Source organism: Tiliqua scincoides, chromosome 3, assembly GCF_035046505.1.
Source record: "Tiliqua scincoides isolate rTilSci1 chromosome 3, rTilSci1.hap2, whole genome shotgun sequence".
NCBI classification, from domain to species: Eukaryota; Metazoa; Chordata; class Lepidosauria; order Squamata; family Scincidae; genus Tiliqua; species Tiliqua scincoides.
The window spans coordinates 190,722,248-190,744,614 of NC_089823.1; the positions used below are offsets into that span (position 1 = coordinate 190,722,248).

General features: G+C 45.5%; 1 protein-coding gene across 1 annotated transcript in view; it reads left to right on the top strand.

Annotated features, from left to right (window-relative positions):
* The window catches only part of PPRC1 (PPARG related coactivator 1), a 29,065-nt gene extending 7,211 nt beyond the window's left edge, over window positions 1-21,854 (top strand). Inside the window, exons 2-14 of the mRNA XM_066619847.1 lie at window positions 896-1,039; window positions 2,416-2,568; window positions 3,269-3,370; window positions 6,384-9,324; window positions 10,702-10,755; window positions 11,930-11,990; window positions 12,517-12,584; window positions 13,516-14,365; window positions 16,384-16,527; window positions 19,024-19,090; window positions 20,101-20,222; window positions 20,382-20,533; window positions 21,452-21,854. Of these exons, the coding sequence (XP_066475944.1) occupies window positions 896-1,039; window positions 2,416-2,568; window positions 3,269-3,370; window positions 6,384-9,324; window positions 10,702-10,755; window positions 11,930-11,990; window positions 12,517-12,584; window positions 13,516-14,365; window positions 16,384-16,527; window positions 19,024-19,090; window positions 20,101-20,222; window positions 20,382-20,533; window positions 21,452-21,555 (4,962 nt within the window). The 3' untranslated portion in view covers window positions 21,556-21,854. The remainder of the gene's footprint in view (window positions 1-895; window positions 1,040-2,415; window positions 2,569-3,268; window positions 3,371-6,383; window positions 9,325-10,701; window positions 10,756-11,929; window positions 11,991-12,516; window positions 12,585-13,515; window positions 14,366-16,383; window positions 16,528-19,023; window positions 19,091-20,100; window positions 20,223-20,381; window positions 20,534-21,451) is intronic.
* The last annotated feature ends 513 nt before the right edge of the window (window positions 21,855-22,367 follow it).

The window sequence follows — 22,367 nt, forward strand, 5'->3', positions numbered from 1 at the left end:
GGGCAGTAATACAAGACTGTTCTGTAAAGCGAACTCTTTGTAAAATAACTGTTCAGCTAATTCATTATTATTCATTTAACCCCTGCTAACTGGGTAAGAGGCACTTTTTCAAGTGGGTGCTCCTTTTTTTTTTTAGCAGGGGGAGAGTAACTGGCCCACCTCACCCCAGCACTGTCTGTTCTAGTGGCTGTCTGCTGGTATTCATTTGCATCTTTTTAGATTGTGAGCCCTTTTGGGACAGGGAGCCATTTAGTTATTTGATTTTTCTCTGTAAACCGCTTTGTGAACTTTTAGTTGAAAAGCGGTATATAAATACTGTTAATAATAATAATTATTATTATTATACTGCATCATGTTTGGTACTTGGATGCAGGATTCTAGCGTTTCTTTGATGAAAAGAATGAGGATATTTGCACTTGGGGCTTAGAACGAAAGTATATCTTCATCCTTGAGAAGTTTGTCAGTACTGAAGAATGATAGGCTCTCTGAATCTCAGAAATGAAACTCTTTTCAGTAAGATGCTCCTTCCCCCTAAACTGTTGGCCTTATTAACATTACAGATTATCTTGCAAGTAATTACTCTGCCAGATTCCCGGATACCAGCAGCTGAGAGATGCGCCCAAATGCATTTCTGGCAGTTATAGAACTCACCTGTCCCTCTGCTGCTGTTGTGCTGTACAGCTTGAGCTACTTGGGGTGGCAAAAGAGAACTGGGGAGATTGGATTCCTTATCCAAAGCCAGGTCCTAGTTGTTTTGACACTGATATAAAGCGGGCAACAACATTGGGTTGGAGACAGCTTTAAGAAAGGATTTATTCTGTTGTCCTAGCAGGGGATGCTGACTCATATTGTCTTCTCAGCTGTTTTTTTCTGCTCTCCCCTTCTTCTCCCTAAGTACTTACTGGCAGAAGATTTTCGCTTGGCATCAGTGGATGCCAAAACTATCCTTGAAGCAGAAGAGCTTCTGGGAACAATGCAAGATTACTTAGACTCTTCTTCTGTCATCTCCATCATTGAGGATTTCAGCAGTCAGACTGAGGTACAGAATACGCTCACTACTCAGAGGGTGAATGATTTGAGTCACTTTATGGGTTCCTTGGCAAGACAATCTGTGTGGATACCATTTCTTTTCTCGGCATAAATATTGTGAACCAGGCAAATCGGCTGCAACTGTCTGTTTTCATCAGACTGCCACCTCCAGGTGGTGCACAAATCATGAAGGTTTGAAGTTTAAAGAAGAGAAAGGGAGAGCTTGCAAGATGGAATAGACTAGTGGTGTCTTCTTTATGCGATTGCATTGCACATGCCAATGCACTGGTACATTAAAAACAACAACAACAACAACCAGCAAACAGACAACCATTTCTGAAGTAATTGGGATAAGTTATTAGTGTTGGTGCACGGCCACATGGTTTTGGGGTTTTTTGGTTTCTTTTTAAAAAATGCCTACAGTTGGGGACTGGGAGAAGCAGAATAGAAGTGACCTAAGCAGTATGGATATTAGGAAGAAATTCTTAACAGTAAGGGTGGTTCAGCAGAGGAACAAATTAGCAAGGAGGTGGTGAATTCTCACTTACTGGAGATCTTCAAGCAGGAACTCCACAGGCACCTGCTGGAGATGCTCTAGGAGAATTTCCTGCTACAGGCTAGGGCAGGGCTTTTCAAACTGGGGTGTCACGATGCCCCAGCCTGCAGGCCTTGGCCCCTGCCCCTGTAAGGGGCGGGGGCAGCCTGGAGGCAAGGAGGAGGCAGCGGCGCAGTCCCCAGGATCGCACTGCTCAGGGAGGCTGCAGGGGCTTGGGTACCTGTACCCAAGCCCCTGCAGTCCCCCTGAGTGGCGGGATCCTGGGGATCACGCCACTGCCTTCCCCCACCCCTGCTGCCTACCCCCTCCTGCCCACGCAAGAACTTAGTGGCTCTCAAACTCTCCCAGAGAGTTTGAGAACCACTGGGCTAGGGGCTGGGCTAGATGACCTTTGTGGATATCTTCACAAATGCTTTGATTCTAAAATATTCTAATTTTTATGTTGAATTCTAGCTTCTATAAGTTACAAGAGCTGTAGATGCTGAAGGAGCTAACCAAAACCGTTTAGGACCTAGGAGCTCCTTGGACATAAGAGCGTTCTCTTATCTGGTTTTGACATCTTGCCGTATTCGTTTAATTATGCTTAACATTGCTCTTATTTTGTTCCTCTGTTCCTTGACTTTCAGAAGATTTTTGACTTGATTTCTTTTTCATGCAAGTTTAAGGAAATTAAATGTGTTGGTGGGAGGTTTAACCACCAGCATGCCTCCCTCTTGTTTTTTTCTGTACTTTCCTGGTTATGTTGAAACCATTTGAATTGTCCTTGAAATTTGTGTGCAAATTGAGTAGCTTTAGCAGATCACATTTGCTCTTTTCTCTAAATAATGCAGACAAAAGGTCGGATGGATGCAGAGAATGAACTTTCTCTGTTGACTGCAATCACAGAGATTCTGGACAGCACAGATGATGAGTCTCTGTCTCCTTTTGACACCATTCCTGATTCTGAGTTGCTGACATCCCCCAGGGAGCGTGATAATTCTTCGGTATGTTGATTTTTAGCATTATTTATGGGGCAGATGGTTTTCCTTACCTTACCTAGAATGGTGTGTTTAATTCTTGGTCACCCCAACAGGAAAGCCCGTTCTAAGTTGCAACCCATCTCTAGCAAGGTTTACTTAAAGAAGGTGACATTTGCACAGTCTTTGCTGTGCCCTTGTGATTCCTGGAACAACCTTGGTCATGTGCAGTCATTTCCATCTGATCCACACTGGATTCATGGACATATTTTTCAGATAGTGTTGATAATTGTAACAGCATTTTCTCCTGGTTAGGACCAAGCTTTCCAAGGGATAAGTATATATGTGTTAGCATTCAGAAAATCCTGGCAAGGCTCCCTTTTTAAAGTAAGCATCCAGATGGCCAAGCACAGTGTGAACTCTGGAGTCAGAGTGCCCTCTGGTGGACATGTTCAGCCACTTACCTGGGGTTGTGATGTTGGAGAGGTACCCAAGTGATAGAAAGGAAGCTCTCTTGCATGTTCGTAAGATTAATGAAGATTCTAAATATGCCTTGAAGCACATTGAGGTACCATACAACTATCTGTGGAATCTGTGTATCGTAGGCAAGCATAAATTGGCTGGTATTTTGAAAAGCTTTCTTTGTTCCAGTAGAGGGACAGTGGTGCATAGTCTCCAGATTATACTGTGAATATTTATTCCTGTTTCCAAACTTCTCTCCCTTCAGTTTCAGAGGTTTCTCAGCTTGTCTGTGACACCCCCTGCGCAAGACTTTAACACCATAGAGGATTTCCAAGAACCTAGAATTTGCACCATTGTGACAGAGAAGGTGAGATTGTGGGCCTTGACATGTGGATTGAGCAATAGGATTTTGAAAGGGGTGCTTTGGTTCTTGTTTGTCTCTGCTGTCCTCATCAGATATCAGGATTGTTGATGTTGAACACATGGATGGATAGATTAGTGCTAGCACTAAAGAGAACTGGACTTCTTATTTATTTAGGGACTTTTATTCCACCTTTAGGGCCACAGGGGCGGGAGGGGTGGCTCCTGATTCAGCTCACAAACACTAAACAAAACAGTGTTTACATTTAGAATAAAAAAACTTTTATATAAACCATTAAAATAGCCTAACAGTAGTAGTCGAAACAAGACAGAGCAGGAAGATAGCAAGTCAGCAAGGAGTAATCAATACAGGACTGACAAATCAAAAAAGTCTTTGCCAGGTGTCAGAACACCAATTGTGGAGGGTCATGTGAACCTTGAAAAGTGGAGAGTTGCCCAACCAGGGAATTACAGTTGGAAAGTTCTGTGTTCTCTATTAATGGGATAACATGGAGCAGAGCCTCAGATGAACAAATGTGGCAGGGAGATTTGAAAAGCAGGTTCCTCGCATAACCTTTGAAACCCTAAATGGCTTGGAACCAGATTAAAACCGCCATCTTGAATTGAGACTGAAAATGAATTTGTGGTCAGTGCAGGGGCTAAAGAATGGATGCTCCCAAGCTTGGGGCCCCAACCACAATGTATATTACTGGGCCAGTTGAACCTTCTGAACACTTTTCAAGGGTAGTCCCATCTAGATCATATTACAGTAGTCTAATGGTGTGACTAATGCATGTATTATGCTGGCCAGATCTGCTTTTGTTAGAAAGGGGTGCAGTTTACAACTGTAGAAACTACAAGAGCATTCCTGACCACAGTGACTGCCTGACCATCCTCAGTCTGTGAACTTGGATCTTTCAGACTGGGGTGTTAACCCTATCCAGAGTGGACTGTGCACCAACTTCAGTACAGTTTCTCTGCTGACCAACAGCACCTCTGTCTTGTCTGCCTTAAACTCCAGCTTGCTGATTCGCACCCAGACCATCATAGAGCCCTGACACTGATTCAGGGCATCCCATCTTGCCCAGCGTTTGATATAAGACAGGCCGAGCTACATGTTGTTTGCATGTTGGTGACAGCTTGGCCCCAACCTCCAGACAGCTTCTCCTAGTTGTATGTAGATGTTGGTTGCATGTAGATGTTGAAAAGCAAGTTATGGTATAGTAGAGAATGGTGCATTAGTGTACCTCCTGCCATAGATATGCAGAAATGGGAGTAACTTTACTTGTTTCCCTGTTCCTGCTGTGTAGCTGCTAAATATTAACAGTATTTATATACCGCTTTTCAATAAAAAAAAGTTCAGAAAGTAGTTTCAGGGAGTCAAATAACTAGTGTGAAATGAAGAATGTGTCAAAGAGGGAGTCAAATAACTAGTGTGAAATGAAGAATGAAGTTGCAGGCCTCTTGACTAAGGTATGCAACTTGTCCCTCAAAACGGCCACGGTGCCAGAAGATTGGAGGATAGCAAATGTCACGCCTATTTTTAAAAAGGGAAAGAGGGGGGACCCGGGAAACTATAGGCCGGTCAGCCTAAACATCCATACCGGGTAAGATGGTGGAATGCCTCATCAAAGATAGGATCTCAAAACACATAGACGAACAGGCCTTGCTGAGGGAGAGTCAGCATGGCTTCTGTAAGGGTAGGTCTTGCCTCACGAACCTTATAGAATTCTTTGAAAAGGTCAACAGGCATGTGGATGCGGGAGAACCCGTGGACATTATATATCTGGACTTTCAGAAGGCGTTTGACACGGTCCCTCACCAAAGGCTACTGAAAAAACTCCACAGTCAGGGAATTAGAGGACAGGTCCTCTCATGGATTGAGAACTGGTTGGAGGCCAGGAAGCAGAGAGTGGGTGTCAATGGGCAATTTTCACAATGGAGAGAGGTGAAAAGCGGTGTACCCCAAGGATCTGTCCTGGGACCGGTGCTTTTCAACCTTTTCATAAATGACCTGGAGACAGGGTTGAGCAGTGAAGTGGCTAAGTTTGCAGACGACACCAAACTTTTCCGAGTGGTAAAGACCAGAAGTGATTGTGAGGAGCTCCAGAAGGATCTCTCCAGACTGGCAGAATGGGCAGCAAAATGGCAGATGCGCTTCAATGTCAGTAAGTGTAAAGTCATGCACATTGGGGCAAAAAATCAAAACTTTAGATATAGGCTGATGGGTTCTGAGCTGTCTGTGACAGATCAGGAGAGAGATCTTGGGGTGGTGGTGGACAGGTCGATGAAAGTGTCGACCCAATGTGCGGCGGCAGTGAAGAAGGCCAATTCTATGCTTGGGATCATTAGAAAAGGTATTGAGAACAAAACGGCTAATATTATAATGTTGTTGTACAAATCTGTGGTAAGGCCACACCTGGAGTATTGTGTCCAGTTCTGGTCGCCGCATCTCAAAAAAGACATAGTGGAAATGGAAAAGGTGCAAAAGAGAGCGACTAAGATGATTACGGGGCTGGGGCACCTTCCTTATGAGGAAAGGCTCCGGCGTTTGGGCCTCTTCAGCCTAGAAAAGAGACGCTTGAGGGGGGACATGATTGAGACATACAAAATTATGCAGGGAATGGACAGAGTGCCAGTCAGAATGCCAGATGTAGAGGAGGGCACCAGGATGAGGTCTCTTGTTATCTGGTGTGCTCCCTGGGGCATTTGGTGGGCCGCTGTGAGATACAGGAAGCTAGACTAGATGGGCCTATGGCCTGATCCAGTGGGGCTGTTCTTATGTTCTTATATGCATGTTTTTACTATAAGGGAAGGAACTTGACGAGAGGTCTGTCCTTTAGTTGCCTTCCACTGTGTTTCCTAATACAATTTACACAACCTTTTTTGGAAGATGCTTTTAAGGATATGATGTTTAATGCTTTTTGACCCCAACTACTACTGAGCCACAGTACAAGCATGCCCTGGCCGTTCTTGGTCAACTTCTACAGGATTGATTAATCTGCTTTCTTACTCTCCAGGTTGAAGCTAGCACTACCAGTTTCCCCTGCCCACTGACTCAAAATTGTTCCAGTGACTTGGCTACTTCAAAGAAACCCAGTACCAAAGCATCTCGAGGGGATTGGAGGCTGTTCAGGCATAAGGAACGAGAACTGCCTGTGTCTCAGCGGAGTGATGGGGAGGAAGAGGAGGAGGAAGATACAGCAACAGGCCATGGCAAAAGTTTTGTGGCAGGTCCAGTAGAGATCCCTGCAGTATCAGCAACAAGGGAGGTTGAGATGGACCTTACTACAAGTGATGGCCCTTATGTCATTGCCCCGGAGAGTATTTCTCTCAGTGAGCTGGTGAGGTCCATGCACCCCTACTGCCAGCCCACTTTTACTGTGTGCCTGAGCACTGAGAGCCAGCCCCATGCTAAGGAGCTTCTTGATCGCTCCATTGTCTTGGGAGTAGTGCCTGATGGTGACAAGAGCATGGACAACTCAGTAGTTCTGAAGAATGTGGAGGCAGAGTTCCCATGCAGAACTGATCGCAACTGTACAGCTGGTCACATAGACAGAGAAGCAGTGCTCTTGGCCCCTGCCCTGAAAGATGTGTTCCTTGTAAATGACACCAAGATTGCAGGCCTGGACAGAGAGCTTACCTTGGATAGCCAGGCTGAGGGGACAGGCGGGGCCACCCTGCAGGTGGTGCAAAATGCTTCTCCAGAAGCAGAGAAAGAAGCCCAGAGATCTGTACATGATCAAGAAAGCAGATCTCAGCTTGATCCAGTGGCTCCAATAAAAGTGACGTTCAGCATGTTGGAGAAGGGCCAGAGATGCAGACACACCAGGAAGAAAAAGAACAAGTCCAACAAGGAGGCCATGACCTGCAGGCTGCCCTCTGCCTCTATTCAAAACCAGAGCAGGAAAAACCCAAGTGGTATTACCCTGGCTTCAGGGGTGGATTCTCACTTTCCACTGAAGCAGCTGGAGAAACCTGGCAGGCAAGATCAGGATGAACCAACCTCAGGCCAAGCATCCCAAACTAAAGACAGGATGGACGCTGAGGAATTAGTGAGGCGTGAGACAGAAAAGGGGCTCAGTAGCCCACATATGTCAGTTTTAAAGCAGGCAGAGGCCTTGTCACCTACAGAAGAACATCTGTCTACTGAAAACCAGCAGTGTTTGGACCCAGTGCCTAGCTCTGCAGAACAGGGCAATGGGCAGGAGCCCAGCTCGGGGAGCCAGCCCATTACACTAGAAAATGAGATGGTCAGTTCAGAAGTCTCTGAGGTGCTTCCCAGCAGTGCTATGGACCCTGCAGGGCAGCCTCCCAGGAGCCCCTCCAGCACCAAAGAAATCAGCCACCCCCTGAAGGAGGCCAAACCCAAGCCTCTTAGCTTGAGTGAATACTGGCAGCGTCGACAGCAGTGTCAACCCCATGATGGGAGTGCTAAGAACACCACAGAGAAGCAGAATTCCAGCAAGTGGCCTAGTCTTCCTGAGCTCCCCACAGGGTTGGCTGACCTCCCTTGCCTGGTGGTGCCTCCTCCACCAGCCAAAGTTACTGTGCCTGGCCTGGCAAAGGACCCTGAAAAGCCTGCTGGCTCTTCCACTACTCTTGCTCCAGTTGGCAAAGCAAGCGCTACTCCCCCTTCCGTGCCAGCCCACCCTTCATCTCCTGCAACAATTGCTCCACCTTCTTTTCCACTTGGCACTGTGAACACTGCTCCTCTTACAACACCAATTCCTGTTGCATCCCCATTGCCTAATAAAGTCGATGCCTTTCCCCCTGTTGGGGCTGAGGTGCCCCCAACACTACTCCCACCTTACTTACAATTAAACTCTAGAGCTTTCCTACCAGCCTCTCCTAGTTCTTACATCTTGGGCTCACCTCCAGTGCCTTCCTGGTCTCACTTTGCCCCTCTGCCACCTGGTTATCCAAACCTGCCTCCACCACCTCCTGCCACAGAGGCTTGTCCTCCTGTCTTCCATACAATTCCTCCTATGCCCCCTCCAACTTGGCCTCCCCCACCTGTTTCCTTACCTCCTTTTGCCCCAGGCCTGCCTTTCAATTCTGTAGAGTGGGCCCAAGGGCCACAGCCTTCCTACTGGTCTGGTGTCCCATTACCACCTCCTATGTTGACCATCCCCTATAGGGATCAAGGTATCCATGCACAGAGTTCCCCAAGTGGCACCTTCCCGGCATCTCTTTCTGAAGGAACTCTTGGCCAGCATAGTACTGCTTCACAGAATACTGCTGTGGCACTCGAACCCTCTTGCTTCCAAACACAGTGCTTGTCATCCCCTGAGATACCCAGCCTACCCACTGCACAAGTCCCATCTTCAGTCAGAACTGGCCGGAGAAGAGTGTCTGACCCAAGGAGACAAGCACAAATGTCTGCAGCAGAGTCTATAACAGAGGGCAGTTTCCAAACCTTGGGAAAGTCACTTTCCCCTCCACCTGCAGAGATTTTGGGAAAAGTAGCACTGACTCAGACTACCAAAAAGAGCTCTGTCCCCCAGACCTTAAGTGAGCCCCATTCTGTGCCTCCTTCTCAGCAAGCGAGGGCGTCCACTGGCACACAGAAATCTTTAGAAGAACCCTTCCTTTTACCTGCTCTCCAGTCTGTAAGGGAGACTCCTGCTCTCTCTCAGCCTATGGAGAGTACCATACCTGCTGTAGCTCAAATTTCTAAAGAGACTCCTCCTGCTTCCTGCCCACAAGAAGAAGAAAGTTCTCCACTTTCTGCTGCATTAGTGCCAGAAACATTGACAGTGCCAACTGCAACAGAGACAGATTTCAAAGAAGCTGCCCCAACCGTTCCAAGTGCCCTAGCATCAACAGCACCCCAGAAGGTGCCTGAAACTGGCCAGTTTTCCAAAAAGCTGGCCCAGACGTGGAAACATCAGCCTCTTGTCAGTATCGTACAGCGCAGCTGCAGAAGGGACATTGTTCAGGCCTTTATCAATGAGATTGGTAAGAAACTGGGTGTTGGCTATTGTTTGTTATGCCAAATGCTCCTTATAGCCATAAGGTTCCCAAGGTTTAAATGGTACAGATGAAAGCCATTTAAAATAAGGTAATAAAATATCACAATGCCATAATTATCCTAAACCACTGAAACAGAATTTGTCCAAATGCAACAAAAATCTGTGAAGTCTTGTCACAAAATGCCTGGAAAAAAATAACCTTGTGCTTAACAACCGAATTCCGGTTTATTCCAGTTAACCAGTTTAGTTTTTAGCCATGAGAGAACAAAATTACCCCTGCTAATTGGGTAAGAGGCACTTTTTCAAGTGGGTGCTCCTTTTTTTAGCAGGGGGAGAGTAACTGGCCCACCTCACCCCAGCACTGTCTGTTCTAGTGGCTGTCTGCTGGTATTTCTTGGCATCTTTTTAGATTGTGAGCCCTTTTGGGACAGGGAGCCATTTAGTTATTTGATTTTTCTCTGTAAACCGCTTTGTGAACGTTCAGTTGAAAAGCGGTATATAAATACTGTTAATTAATTAATTAATTAAAATCACAACCTTTCCTGCTTCCTGAAGTGGTGATTCCCCCTTTGTTGATCCCTCAGTGACAACCTGCTGCTGGTGAATCGAGTGCAAATAGCTCTGCCTTGAAGCAAAGACTGAAGATAAATTCATTTTTTTAAAAAGCCCCAACTATGTTCAGTATGAAACTGAATGGATGAAACATTAAAGTACAATAACAAAAAAGCAGATAAATCAGTGATAACCATAATTGATACCCAATTTGAATAATTATCCAATTTGAAAGAGAGAAACCAGTCATTTCAGTTCCTCGTGGGATGCATCTCCCTCTTACCTTGCTGATAATGTTGCACCACAATAAAAAAAAAAGTTGGCGCTGACAGGTGAGGCTAACCTTGGAAGCAGAATGCTGGCATTTTTCATGCCCAGTGTTCTTGTTCTGTGTTAGGCATAGCCATGAGGTATCTTTTAGTAGTTCTGAATGGCAGACAGCCCCTTCTTTGACAGAGTCTACAGAGAGATGGGGTACACATCCTCTGGATCACAGAGATGATGTGGTGCTATCCCATTCTGTGTCCAGAAACTACTTGCTTAAAAAAAAAGTTCAGTGTCTGTTTTATGCTTATACATGCGTGCTTTCTTACTTGTACTTGCAGACATTATCCGCAAAGGAGGGACTATTGTCTTCTCACTCTAGATACCAATAGAATGAGGCTAGGGAGAAGAGGGCCAAAGGATAATTTGTAATGACGCTGCTCTCTGACCTAGCCTGACCCAGTAAAACCTGTCATAGGAATGCTGTATCACTGAAGTTCCAACAAATGTACATAATTGATTAATGCTATCCCCTTTACTCCGTTAGGAATTGAGGCCTCTGACCTTTCCAGCCTTCTAGAGCAATTTGAAAAGACAGCAGGTGAGAGTCTAAACTGGAATAAGTGGTTGAGCAACCTGACTTGTGCACTGCCTTGATAATTTCTCTTCCTGCCTTGAAAATTATCTGAAATTCTCCAGAGGATGAATGCTCTAAAGCACATTTTTGTATTATCTAGTTTGCATAGTTTGCATTCCATGCAGTGGTCTTCCCTACATCCTATGTCACAATTTCTTGAAATGAGTGAGATAGGCTGGTCTCTCCTATGCTATACTCTAGTTCAGTGGTCTTCTGCTTTTTTGTGGCATGATGCTCCAAAATAAAGTATGAGACAGAGGACCCACTACCAATCCTACCCCCTCCCAGAACCTGATCCGCCCCATTACTGTCCACCTCTTGCTTGTCGCATTTCCCTCTACCTCTTGTGCCTTTGTAACAAACCTGTGAGATAGCAGCCTGAGCAGGGCCAGCTTGAGAGCTGCAAGGCAAGACAGTGAGAAGAGGCTGTGCAGGGTTATGTCAAGAACTGAGTTTTGATAAGGCAGTACTGTTATTGGATTTGAATCCAAGCCTGTTCTTGCATAGGCTTTGAAAGATTGCCGTGACCCCTTAAATAAGGCTTTGCGACCCCATTAGGATCACAACCCACAGGTTGAAGAACACTGCTCTAGTTCATGCTGAGCTTGTTGGCTTGGTTGAATTGAATCATTCAAAGCATTCCAGGAAAAAAAATGCAAGGTCCTTGCTTCTGCAAGTGATGCTTATTGGCATAGCTTGGCTTAGCCTGCAGTTATTGACTGTTTTTGGTATTTTGCAGAACCGAGATTGTTTGAACCAGCTTCTTGAAGTAGAAGAGAGGGGAAGGAAGGAAAGCCTGTTTCTGAACTAATAGTGTACAGGAAACAGGAAGTTGTACAGGATAAGAAGCTAAAGCTTCTTTGCTCCCCCTTGGATTTCTCACTTCAGCCAAATCTGTCTGCCTCATTTCAAAGTACTGTTTGCAAATAGAAGTGTTTTGAAGTTAGCTCTTTGTGAATAACCAAAGCTGAAATTTTTAGCAACTTGCTTTCTGCCAAAAACCAGGTCATTGCATAGTTTAAACAGGGCTAAAATGCCTGTTTGAACAGTTTGAGCGCCATGCTTTTGGAAGGGTTTCTGGCCTCCATTGCCAGTTTTACTCATGACTACTATTGTTTACTTTTTAAAACAAATTTAGCCAAAAAGGAAGCTTCCAGTATGGCAAAGTCCAGGGACAATGTGACTGCAAAGAATGATGGGTGAGTACAGGTCTTGGTCTTCACCAGTGTAATTTGGTTAGCAAATAGCATTGCATTTTTTGGAGATGAGAAATGCTAGGTTTGGCCCAAAGGAAAGTCACAACTGAGATGCATGACATTTGCTACCAGCACTGCTTCATCCTTTTCACCTCTATTTCCAATCACACAGGAAGTGGTGATTAACTTTCTTGTCACCTTCGTTGTGTAGTCCCTTCATTTTATTTAATGTGCAGAATTTGCTAGGAGCAATCCACTTAAAGTGAGAGGAGTGAGGTAAGGGGAAAGGGGACTGGATTACTGCCTCCTGATCCATCCATTGGGCTGGAGAGAGGTGGTGGCAGCAGCAGATTTGGGTTCAAAGCAACACAAGCCACATTGTTGGCATCATTGATGAGCCAGCCCTTGGTGCACCCAGTACAGGACACTTGCTGGCAGACATCACTGGTCCTGTGTTCTTTCTGTATGCTATGTAAGGGGCTGTGGGTCACTTATACTCTGCAGTAAAGCTTTCTTCTCCCTTCTTCAGCTCTGAGGTACACCATGAGAAGAAACCATTGGACCGTCTACAGGCACCAGAGCTTGCCAATGTTGCAGGTGAAAACTCTAGACTTTGTTTACATATATTGTTTACTTGTACTGTTCAGAGGCTGTTGGGGGTCACTGACTTGATAACTCAGTGTTGGAATGTCTGAGTGGAAATGTTTACTTTCTCAGTTTGTGGGTGGGGACTTCAGAGGAAGGGGAAAACCAGGAAGAAGAAAAACTTGCTTGACTATTTGTTCCTTTACTATGTATCCAGAGCACTTGAGACATACTACTGAGCTTGTGAGCATCTTTCTCAAGGTGTTCATGCAGAGAGCAAGCAAGCTCTCATGGGAGAGAGTGGGTGATGTAAATGAGACTGTGGAGAGATGTACAGGTGTGCGCCCCTTAGTGACCTACCGGCTTATGCCGGGATCACATACGCGATGACCACATGTGGTCACATGGTCGTTGGGGGCGCACTGCCCCACCCTCTGAATGTGAGGGGAGCTCAGCTCCCCTTGCCTCCAGAGGGTTGTCTGAACCACCTAGAGGCAGCACACTTCCAAGCACTGTCTCTGTGAAGCTCATACTGAGGGAAATCGTGGCTCTCGTGCGGTTTCTGGCTTCCTCCATGAAACCGGAAGTCACGCAAGAGCTGTAATTTCCCTCAGTATGAGCCTCGCAGAGCCTCGCAGAGGCAGCGCTTAGACATGCGCTGCCTCTGGAAGGCTCAGACTACCCTCCAGAGGGGAAAGGAGCGGAGCATCCCCTTCCCTTTGGAGGGTTCAGATTGCATCAAGCTCTGCTTGATGGGGATTGCGGTCTCGTTCCCCATTGTTAATTGGCGCATGATTATACAGGGTTTGAGAATACTGCTCGCATGTACAACCCCATTTACCAGATTGCTTTTGGAAAGAAATGTCATGCTTGTTCTTCCAGGGCTTCTATTTTAGTAGTTATTCCATTTTGTGAGAACATTTCTACTTGTCTCTCTCTGCAGGTCTGACCCCTCCAGCCACACCACCACATCAGCTATGGAAACCTCTGGCAGCTGTCTCATTGTTGGGGAAAGCTGGGTCCCCCAAAGGTGCCAGGATTGTGAAGACCGTGAGCAAATCTCACAGAAAAACCCTAGCCCCTATTCATGTGGGGTCTGGCGAGCATGACTACTGTCAGCTCAGTGCCATCCCGCCAAAGGAGGGCTCCCGATGGAATGTCAAACACAACTTGGATATCACTATAAAGCCTATTGTGACCTTGACTAAACAAGTGCCAGAGCAGCCTGGTCCAAGCCAGACCCTTGCTGCTGTCAGATTGGATGGTGTTGGTGCACTCAGCATGACTTCTGTCTGCCAAAACCCCAAAGAACTTCCCAGTTCTATTGATGCTGACCAGGGCCAAATCCAAACTTTGAGTTCTGCTTCAACTAGCCTGAGCTCTCCTTCATCGCAGTCATTGCTGCCAGAGAGCAGCCTCAGCTCACAAAGAGAGCCTCTGGACCATCGGACTAGCACACCAAGGTCCACACCTAAGCGTGGCAGTGACGATCCATGCTCCGTACTGCTGTCCCCAGCTGCATCCCCCTGCTGGGATGCAGAAGAATCAACATCACAGCAACCTCAAGAAGTTATGCAGAAGCGTGTGGCTTCCAAGCGCTCCTTGCGATGCTACAGGAGCAGGCAGAAGTCAGCCAGTCCACAAAAGGACAGATGGCGAGGCCGGCGAAATCGTGCCAGTCGATCCTTCAGCTCCATTTCTGATGGAGATAGTGACTCTTCCTCTTCCTCATCCTCATCAAGGTCTCGGTCTCGAACTCGTTCTCCGTCTCCCCCATCAAAGCGCTGGCGAAGGTAAGCGATGGGTTCGTTCTTTCTCTCCGCTGCCCCCACAAAGACTTGGTACCCTGAGCGAGTGCTGTGTTTCATAGACCTAAAAGGTTGACGTGGTCATTGACTCCTATAGGCTTTGGACCTTCTGGATGATGTGGTGTTTCAAGTAGCTCCCAGGCTGGAAGTTGTGAGAGGTGGCAGGAGTGATGTGGCTGTCGCATTTTGTATAAGCACAATCTGTTCAGGGGTAACTCTTTCCATAGCATAAGCCCTCTGTATTCTTTGCAAAGTTGCTGATGTCTTGGGGGGCCTCTTTGCCAAACCCCTTCCAAGTCTAATAAATGTTAGGATTTCCCATTCAGTGTATCTGCCTGTATCCTAGCTACTAGAGTGAATGTTTGAAGTAGCTTCCTATTTACTGATAGTTTGTAACTGCCCTGTTGGGTCTGGATCTAGCACTCTTTTGTTGCATGTTTTGTTTTTGTTGCTGAGGCTGTTTCTCCGCCTCCTACAGGAAGCTGCAAATTATGTTATGAATTTCTCTATCAGTATGTAAAAGGCAGAGACAGTGAAGACTATTTCATTTCCAAGGCTGGCAATCTATCAGCTAAGGCAGACCGGCCAAACATCTTCAACTGGCCCATTAAGCCTTGGCAGTTAGTGCTGCCACATTTGCTGTTTGCCATCCTGTGCTGTTCATGGCAGTTTATAGTGTCCAAATCTCAACTGCGATATCTCCTGATGGTACTAAGCATGTATACAAACATACTATAAAAAGAGAAATAAACCATCTGATCCTATAGGTCTAGGCCAGGGGTGTCCAAACTTTTTGGAGGGCAGGGCACATCATCTCTCTGACACTATGTTGGGGGCCAGGAAAAAAAGAATTAATTTACATTAAAAATTGAATAAATTTACATAAATGAATATATTAGAGATGGAATTTACATGAATGAATGTCTTACAATAGCTCAAGGCCTATAAAAGACGGTGCACAAAGCAAGGCTGACTTTTCCTGCTGCTTCATAGATGTGAAGCAGCAAAACGTGGAGGGAGCCCTCAGCCTGCAGCTCACACAAGAGGTCGAATGGTTTCCCTCATACTGAGAGAAGTTGCATCAGGCCAACTCAGGCTCTAGCAAGTCTCCAGAGAGCCTCCAATTGGAGACTGGTGGCTCCCCACAGGCCGGATTGGGGGTCCCCGAGGGCCACAAATAGTCCCTGGGCTGGGATTTGATCACCCCTGGTCTAGGCAATAGAGTGAACCAGGTGCTCAAGACCAGTGGTGTCCAAGAATTCACTAGTTTGCCTGACAAACTGGTGTACACAGTACTAGAGCCTGGTCGTGTTCACTTGCTGAATGATGCCCAGGATGTTTTCTGCTGTGTTGTCTGTCTGTATCCTAGTTCACTTGAAGAAATTGTAACTAGACAAACTTGGAGTCCACCTGATGGAGAAGACAGATCTGAGTAAGTCATAGGTTGTACAGTATGTACCAAGAATAGGTTTCCAGTGTATGGTAAAATAGAAAAACCTGACCACACACAGTATTTCATCTGGTGTGGGGATGAAAGTGGCTGTATGGTTTAGCTGTATGCATCTTAATCATGGCTGATGTTAGTCATTGCCAGTCAGAAGTTTGTCTGAAAGCATGTTCCACATATGTCATGGTGAATGTTTGAAATGTTTTGAGTAGACCACACCTCTTTTCATACGCTCTATATCCCAGTGTTTTTGCCTATTTAAGTGACTTGCAGGTTCTTCTGTTTGCACAGTTGTTGTACTCAGAAGAGCCATTGTATGTGTTTTTGCACGTACAGTAATATCTCCAATAATGTAAGGGATACATTCCTGGAAAGCCAAGTGCTATCTCAAACAGCACTATAGAAGACATCATTGACAATAATTCTGTCAGTCAACACAAGATGGAGAGCTGTAATGAAATGGTGCCTAAAGAAAGTGGCATTATCAGAAGTATTACTGAATATCTGTGAATATGTACAGATGCCAATTAGACAAATATGTTTATTTTCACCCTAGATACTACTCACGAAGCTCAAGCTCCTCATCCAGCGATAGTTCATGGCGGTCAAGGAGTCGATCCCGGGCTTCCTCGTGTTCTTCCTTTGTATCAAGATCATCCTCCCGTTCCCCTTCTCTTCACAGAAGGAGTAGCTATAGAAGGTGAGGCATCCTGTAGTGCTTTGCTTCTTGCTGCTCTGCACTTTATTCTCAGTTCATTCCCATACCCAAAAAGTCTTGCTGACTTTTTTTGGTGAGATCCCTGTTGTACTAACCAACTTAATGCTCAGCTAGTCCTCCTGGGCCCCCAAACCCAAATAAATTACTGAAAGACTGTTGAAGCCTGATTTTTCTAGGCAGGGTGACAATGGATTGGGAGGTGGTATTGCTGATCACATTTTTTAAAAAGAGATGTCTACAAAGACATTGTTCCTAACTCGTTCTGACAGCTCTCTAATATCACACTAGCTCTCCACTTAGCTGCTCTGGAGGTGCATCTTTTGTGTTGACTTTTCTCTTTAAATAGTGTGCAAAACTTTAAAGAAATTATTCCAGTGTTTTGATGCAATATAGCTTCACTGTTGTAGCCTTGATACAATTTTATCATAGAAGGTGGGATATGAATCATTGTAATATCTTAAAAACCTGTCTACTCTGAAACAGTGAAGTGTTTGCTTTCTAGTCATTGTGAATTTCTCTTGTCCAAGTGACTTCTTATTGTAACTCACAACCTGTCACACATATTGGTTGTCATTATTTTTACATTCATCCCCTCCCCATCTTCCTAAGGAAGAGTGGTGTGGTCAGCCCCACAAACGCTGTTTGCTGTAAGATTGGCTGAGAGTGTGCTCAGGAGGTAACTCAGCGAGAATCCCAGCCAAGCCAGACACCAGCTCATAAGTCGACCCCACAGATAAGTCGAGGGCAGGTTTTGAACCAACAACCACGGAATTTTCTATGACCCTCAGATAAGTCGGGGTTGAACTTAGGGGGGTGTCTGAGTATAGTTTTGTCTGATTTTACCCAAGGCCAGATCCTGAGAAATAACCTACCACTAATTGTTACCTAAGAACTGTAGTCTCTAATTTATTAAAAACATAGTAAAAGATCATAAGATACATTTTTATTCTTTTTTAAATTCTGATCTTCACCACCTTTTTGTAAACACTGTCAGAGTAAGTGCACTGTAAGCTACATACCAGTAAAACAGTAGTTCCCAACCTGGTATTCATGTACTCGCAGGGACATTCAACAGGACCTTTAGGGGTACTTGAAAAAGAATGGAATAATGGCAGAAAAAGGCAGGCTGTGCTCCAGAATGCCTTGCAAGGACCAGCAAGGCAGGAAGGGGGGTAGCTAGTTGGCTGTGAAAGCCCCACTAATAGCTAGTTTTTGGTCATCAATTCATCTATGAACCAGTGATTGAAAACCAGCACAGTAAAAAAGCTGAAACATAATATGGAAAGTGATAAATCACCCAGAATTTCTCAGCACACTTCTGGTGCAAAACAGTGCAAAGGCAGTCTTCTTCAAACAGATAAAAAGAGAAAACACTGTGATAAATACATGAAGTCTGGGCTTTCATATAGAAGAGATGAGGGCTTGTATTAAGTACAAACATTTTGCTAATATGAAGGGTACAATTTATGGAAATAGGCTGCCAAGGGCTATGCACGTGAAAAAGGTGGGAACCACTGCAGGAGAACCATGAATCAGAGACACCTTGAAGGTGTCTGGTGTGTTAAGCCAGAAGCTCTACATACAACATACAACCCATAACACATAACTGAGTGTGCAATTCAATTTACAGCAGAGATATGAGATATTTGAAACCCTTTTTACTCAGAAGTAGACCCACTGCTTTCCATGGGTGTTATTCTTAAGTAATGGTGCACTGAATTGTAGCCTGGGAAGGAGGATCCTATCCTGGTGTATCAAAAAACAGACCTGCTTTGCAAGCATTTGCAAAGCAGAACCAGGCTGCAGCAGAAGGAAGGAGAATAAAAGGTTGACTTTGGCTGGAATGTCCCAGGAAAATTACTATAACAACTAACTATGCCTGCCTGCCTGAGCTGAGTGGAGAAAGGAAACTTTTCAGAGCTGAGAAACTAAACTGTTCAGAGTTGAAAGGTTGTGCCCTCTGATTGACCCGGAGATAAGGTGAAGTGATAATTGGAGCTTGATTACTTGGCAAAAATTTCTACAGTAAGTTTCTCAAGTCCTGATAGTCTGGCTATTGCACCAACTTTCATGATAGCCATTTGCTCTTTTTGCAAAGACCAAAGAAAAATAAGCATTGAGCAAGTATTTGTGCATGATAGTTATACTGCCAGTCCAAAGCAGTGAGTTTATCATCCGCAGTTCCTCTTTCTTTGCTCTGTAGAACACGTTTCCTTTCACTACCAACTTCTCCAACTGTGTTTGGAGTAGCCTGAATCCTGAAGGTCTCTCCTTTTGGAAGCTGCTTCCATGCGTGATTGCCTCATCATTATTCAAGGACCAAAAGGTCTAACAGATGCATTTTCTTGGCAAAAAAGCAAGCTGATGCACCTCCCCATTAGCTACTACACTTTTTTTTTTAATGGTCAAGATAACAATGTATTAAGAGAGAGAAAAAAGATCCTAACTCCATGCTGTGGTGACACTTTTTTTTAACAGATATGGTTCCAGCAGCTCCCGTGATCATTACCAAAGACAGAAAATCAGATATAAAGAAAGTGCAATAGTGAGTATTGCTAGGTACAGTAGTCTGTGGGAAGGACAACAGTTCCACAAGGACTGCTTTAAGCTTGGCCATTTAGGACTGGACTGTGTTGCATTGTGTGGTTCCCTCCTCCCCCAAAACGATGTGCTCCCACTCTAAGATCTTAGTAGTCTGCTTACCCAGTGTGTAGACAATGCCTACAGCAACTTCAGACTTCTTTAAAGGGGTGGCAAACTTAGAGTTTCTGTGGTTGAGAGTGAGTCTTGACCCTCCCATGACTAGCAAAATCAGAATGAATTGGGTAAAGTAGAAAACATTACATTGTGGAAGGTAAGAAATTATACAGATTTCAAAATGTATGCAAGTTGCAGAACTTGAATTGAGTGGATATTGTTGGTATAAATATGAAGTACTCAATAGTCCTGACCTTGTCTGCCCACACAGCCTTGACTTACCAGGTGACTAAGCACCCTCTTGGCTGCTGTTCCTTTCTGTGCGGAATGCCTGGCTCTTAGTTTTTTGGGCAGCTGGCAGACTTCCAGGCTATATTTCATGCTGGTTCATATTAGCAGATCTAGTTCTTATTAGCAGATCAGGACACTTATCTTTCCTGTTGGGGGCTATCCTTGCATGAACAAAGATGAACAGTTTTGGGTTCTCATATAACAGTTTCGTAGATAGGCATGTCTGTTTTCTGTTCAAAGTAGAGCAACATGTTTGCTGTACAGGATACTTTCCCTGGAGGGAGGATCACATTCAGTAAAATCATCTGAAGTCTCATGTACTCTGTAAAGTTGGAGAGGGTGTCCTGCAACCTGGCAGGGTTAAAACGGGTCATTCTGTAATACAGATGAAAAAGTGGTGGTGATGGGGAGAGTTGTACGCCTTTAAAAAGATACCTGCGTTAAATGCTTCTGTGTGTATGTTAGGGAAGAATGGCTTGCAAGAGGAAGAGCGCTGTATCTATGCCTGAGTTCTGTGACTTCCTCCTTCCTTCTCCCTTCCCCCCTTCCTTTCCATTGCATATGCAGGAGGAACGCCGTGTTGTCTTCATTGGGAAGATCCCTAACAGAATGACACGTTCAGAGCTGCGACACCGTTTCTCTGTATTTGGGGAAATTGAGGACTGTACACTGCATTTCCGAGAGCAGGGGTAAGAGTTCGAGTTAGTCTTTCTTTGGGGAAAGGGCAGCTTACTCTGCAGCATAAACCTGATGAGAATGGAAGATGGGTTTGAGCCATGTGGTCTATTTTCCTGTCTCCTATTGGGTATGTTCCAGGTTTAGAGTCTTTTGTTGCTCTTTCCTGGCAGAGATAACTATGGCTTTGTGACATACCGCTATGCTGAAGAGGCCTTTGCTGCCATAGAGGGAGGAAATGCAGTGCGTCGCCCTGATGAGCAGCCTTTTGACCTGTGTTTTGGAGGGCGCCGGCAGTTCTGTAAAAGGAGCTATGCTGATTTAGGTGAGTCCGTAGAGATCATTGGAAGCATAAGTCAGTGTTTGTTATCTTGAACTTTCTCTGGGGCAGTGGTTCTCAAACTGGTGGGTCGCCCACCAGTTTGTGTAACTGTTTGTTACACAACCAGTTTGTGGTTTACACAACCAGTTTGCACCCACCAGTTTGTGTAAAGGTTCCCTTGTCCCTTTAAGGGGTGGGGGAAGGGGAGAGGCAGGGAAGCGATCTCCAGGATCGTGTCCGTATGGGGGGGTGAGGGAGAGTGCTTGTGACTTACATTATGTAGGCAGGGCTGTAGGAGGTGCGGGGGAGCCCTGTGTAGCGCTCCACAAGGCTTGGAATGTTCTGAAAAAGCGGGTGCAAAGCACTTCTGTTTTGTAGGAGGCGCTTTGCTCCTGTTGTTTCAAAATGTTCCAAGCCTTGGGGGAGCACTGCAGAGGGCTATGCAGAGCTCGTGCAGCCCTGCCTACATAATGTAAGTCACAGGTGCCCCCCCCTAGCAACACGATCCTGGGGACTGCGGTGCTGCCCTATCCCCTCCCCTGCAAGAACTTACTGAGGGACTAAAGCTCCCTCAAAGTTTGAGAACCACTGCTCTGGTGGCATTGAACAGCCAGGCATATTCAAGCCAGGGTGCCTCTTGTGGAGAAGGTAACCACTCTACTTAAGTACATTTCTGCTTATCACATAATTCCTGCTGTACTGGTCTTCCAGTGCTTAGGAGATGATTTTCAAATCAGAAGTCATCTTGAGCATTGAAGCTGTAAGTTTAGGTGCTATTGGGCCAGGCACTGATTTGCCCTGTGGCCCAAGGTGACTGCATGAGATGGACAGATCAGTGTGTCCCAGGGAGCTTCCATTCTATAAGGTGTTAGTTGCTCTGATCCTGGGAGACTGACTCATAACTGTCCTTGTGTTTTACAGACTCGAACAGAGAGGACTTCGAGCCTACTCCTGCGAAGAGCAAATTTGATTCCCTTGACTTCGACACCTTGTTGAAGCAGGCTCAGCGAAGCCTGCGGAGGTAACGCTGGCTCTCCCGGGCTTGGTTTGCCCGGTAGGCATCTGCCTACACCGGCCTTACCTCAAATTGGCTGCAGGGGCAGGCGCGCTCCCCCCAGCCTAGCTGCTATATCCAGCGTGGTTTTGTAATGAAAGGCAGAAAATCAGAAACCATTTTTATCCTGACTGGTTTTTTTAAGGGATATTTAAGGGGAAGGATGTTTTCCTTCTTAACCGTGAAGACAGAAATGGAAAGACACCACCAATCACCTTCAACCCGCTTAATCACTATGCAGACAATAAAACTCCCACCATAGATATGCCAGATGTTCTATTGTTTGTCTTGTCATTGCAAGGCTGGTAAATAGAGGGCATGGAACTTAGTAAGAATTTATTCCTTGGATCTTCAGATAAGCACAAGTTCCAGCTGCCCTGAGTTCATCCAGTGCTGAGAGAGAAGCACATGCTGAGCTGGAGGAGTTGCTTGCTGTCTCATCCCAGTTAGCATTTAGCACAGTACCACCAGGGCTGAAGGGAATGCAGGTTCAGCCTGACTCTGAACTCTCAGAAATACCTTGTGGGTGGAGGTCTTGAGCAAAGTTATACTTATCAGTCTGGGTCTTGGGTGAGTTGCTTCGTTCTCTGGCTCATCTGGTTCCCACGCCTGTTGCCATACCCATCTCTCCCTATTCTATGTACAGTGTACTTATAGTTCAGATACACTGAAAATATACATTGTAGTAGAAAGCATGCAGAATAAGAGGTGTAATGTGTAATTACAGTTGGGGCTGCGTATACTTTTTGCTAAACATTTTGAATCCGGGCCCACAGTCCAGCT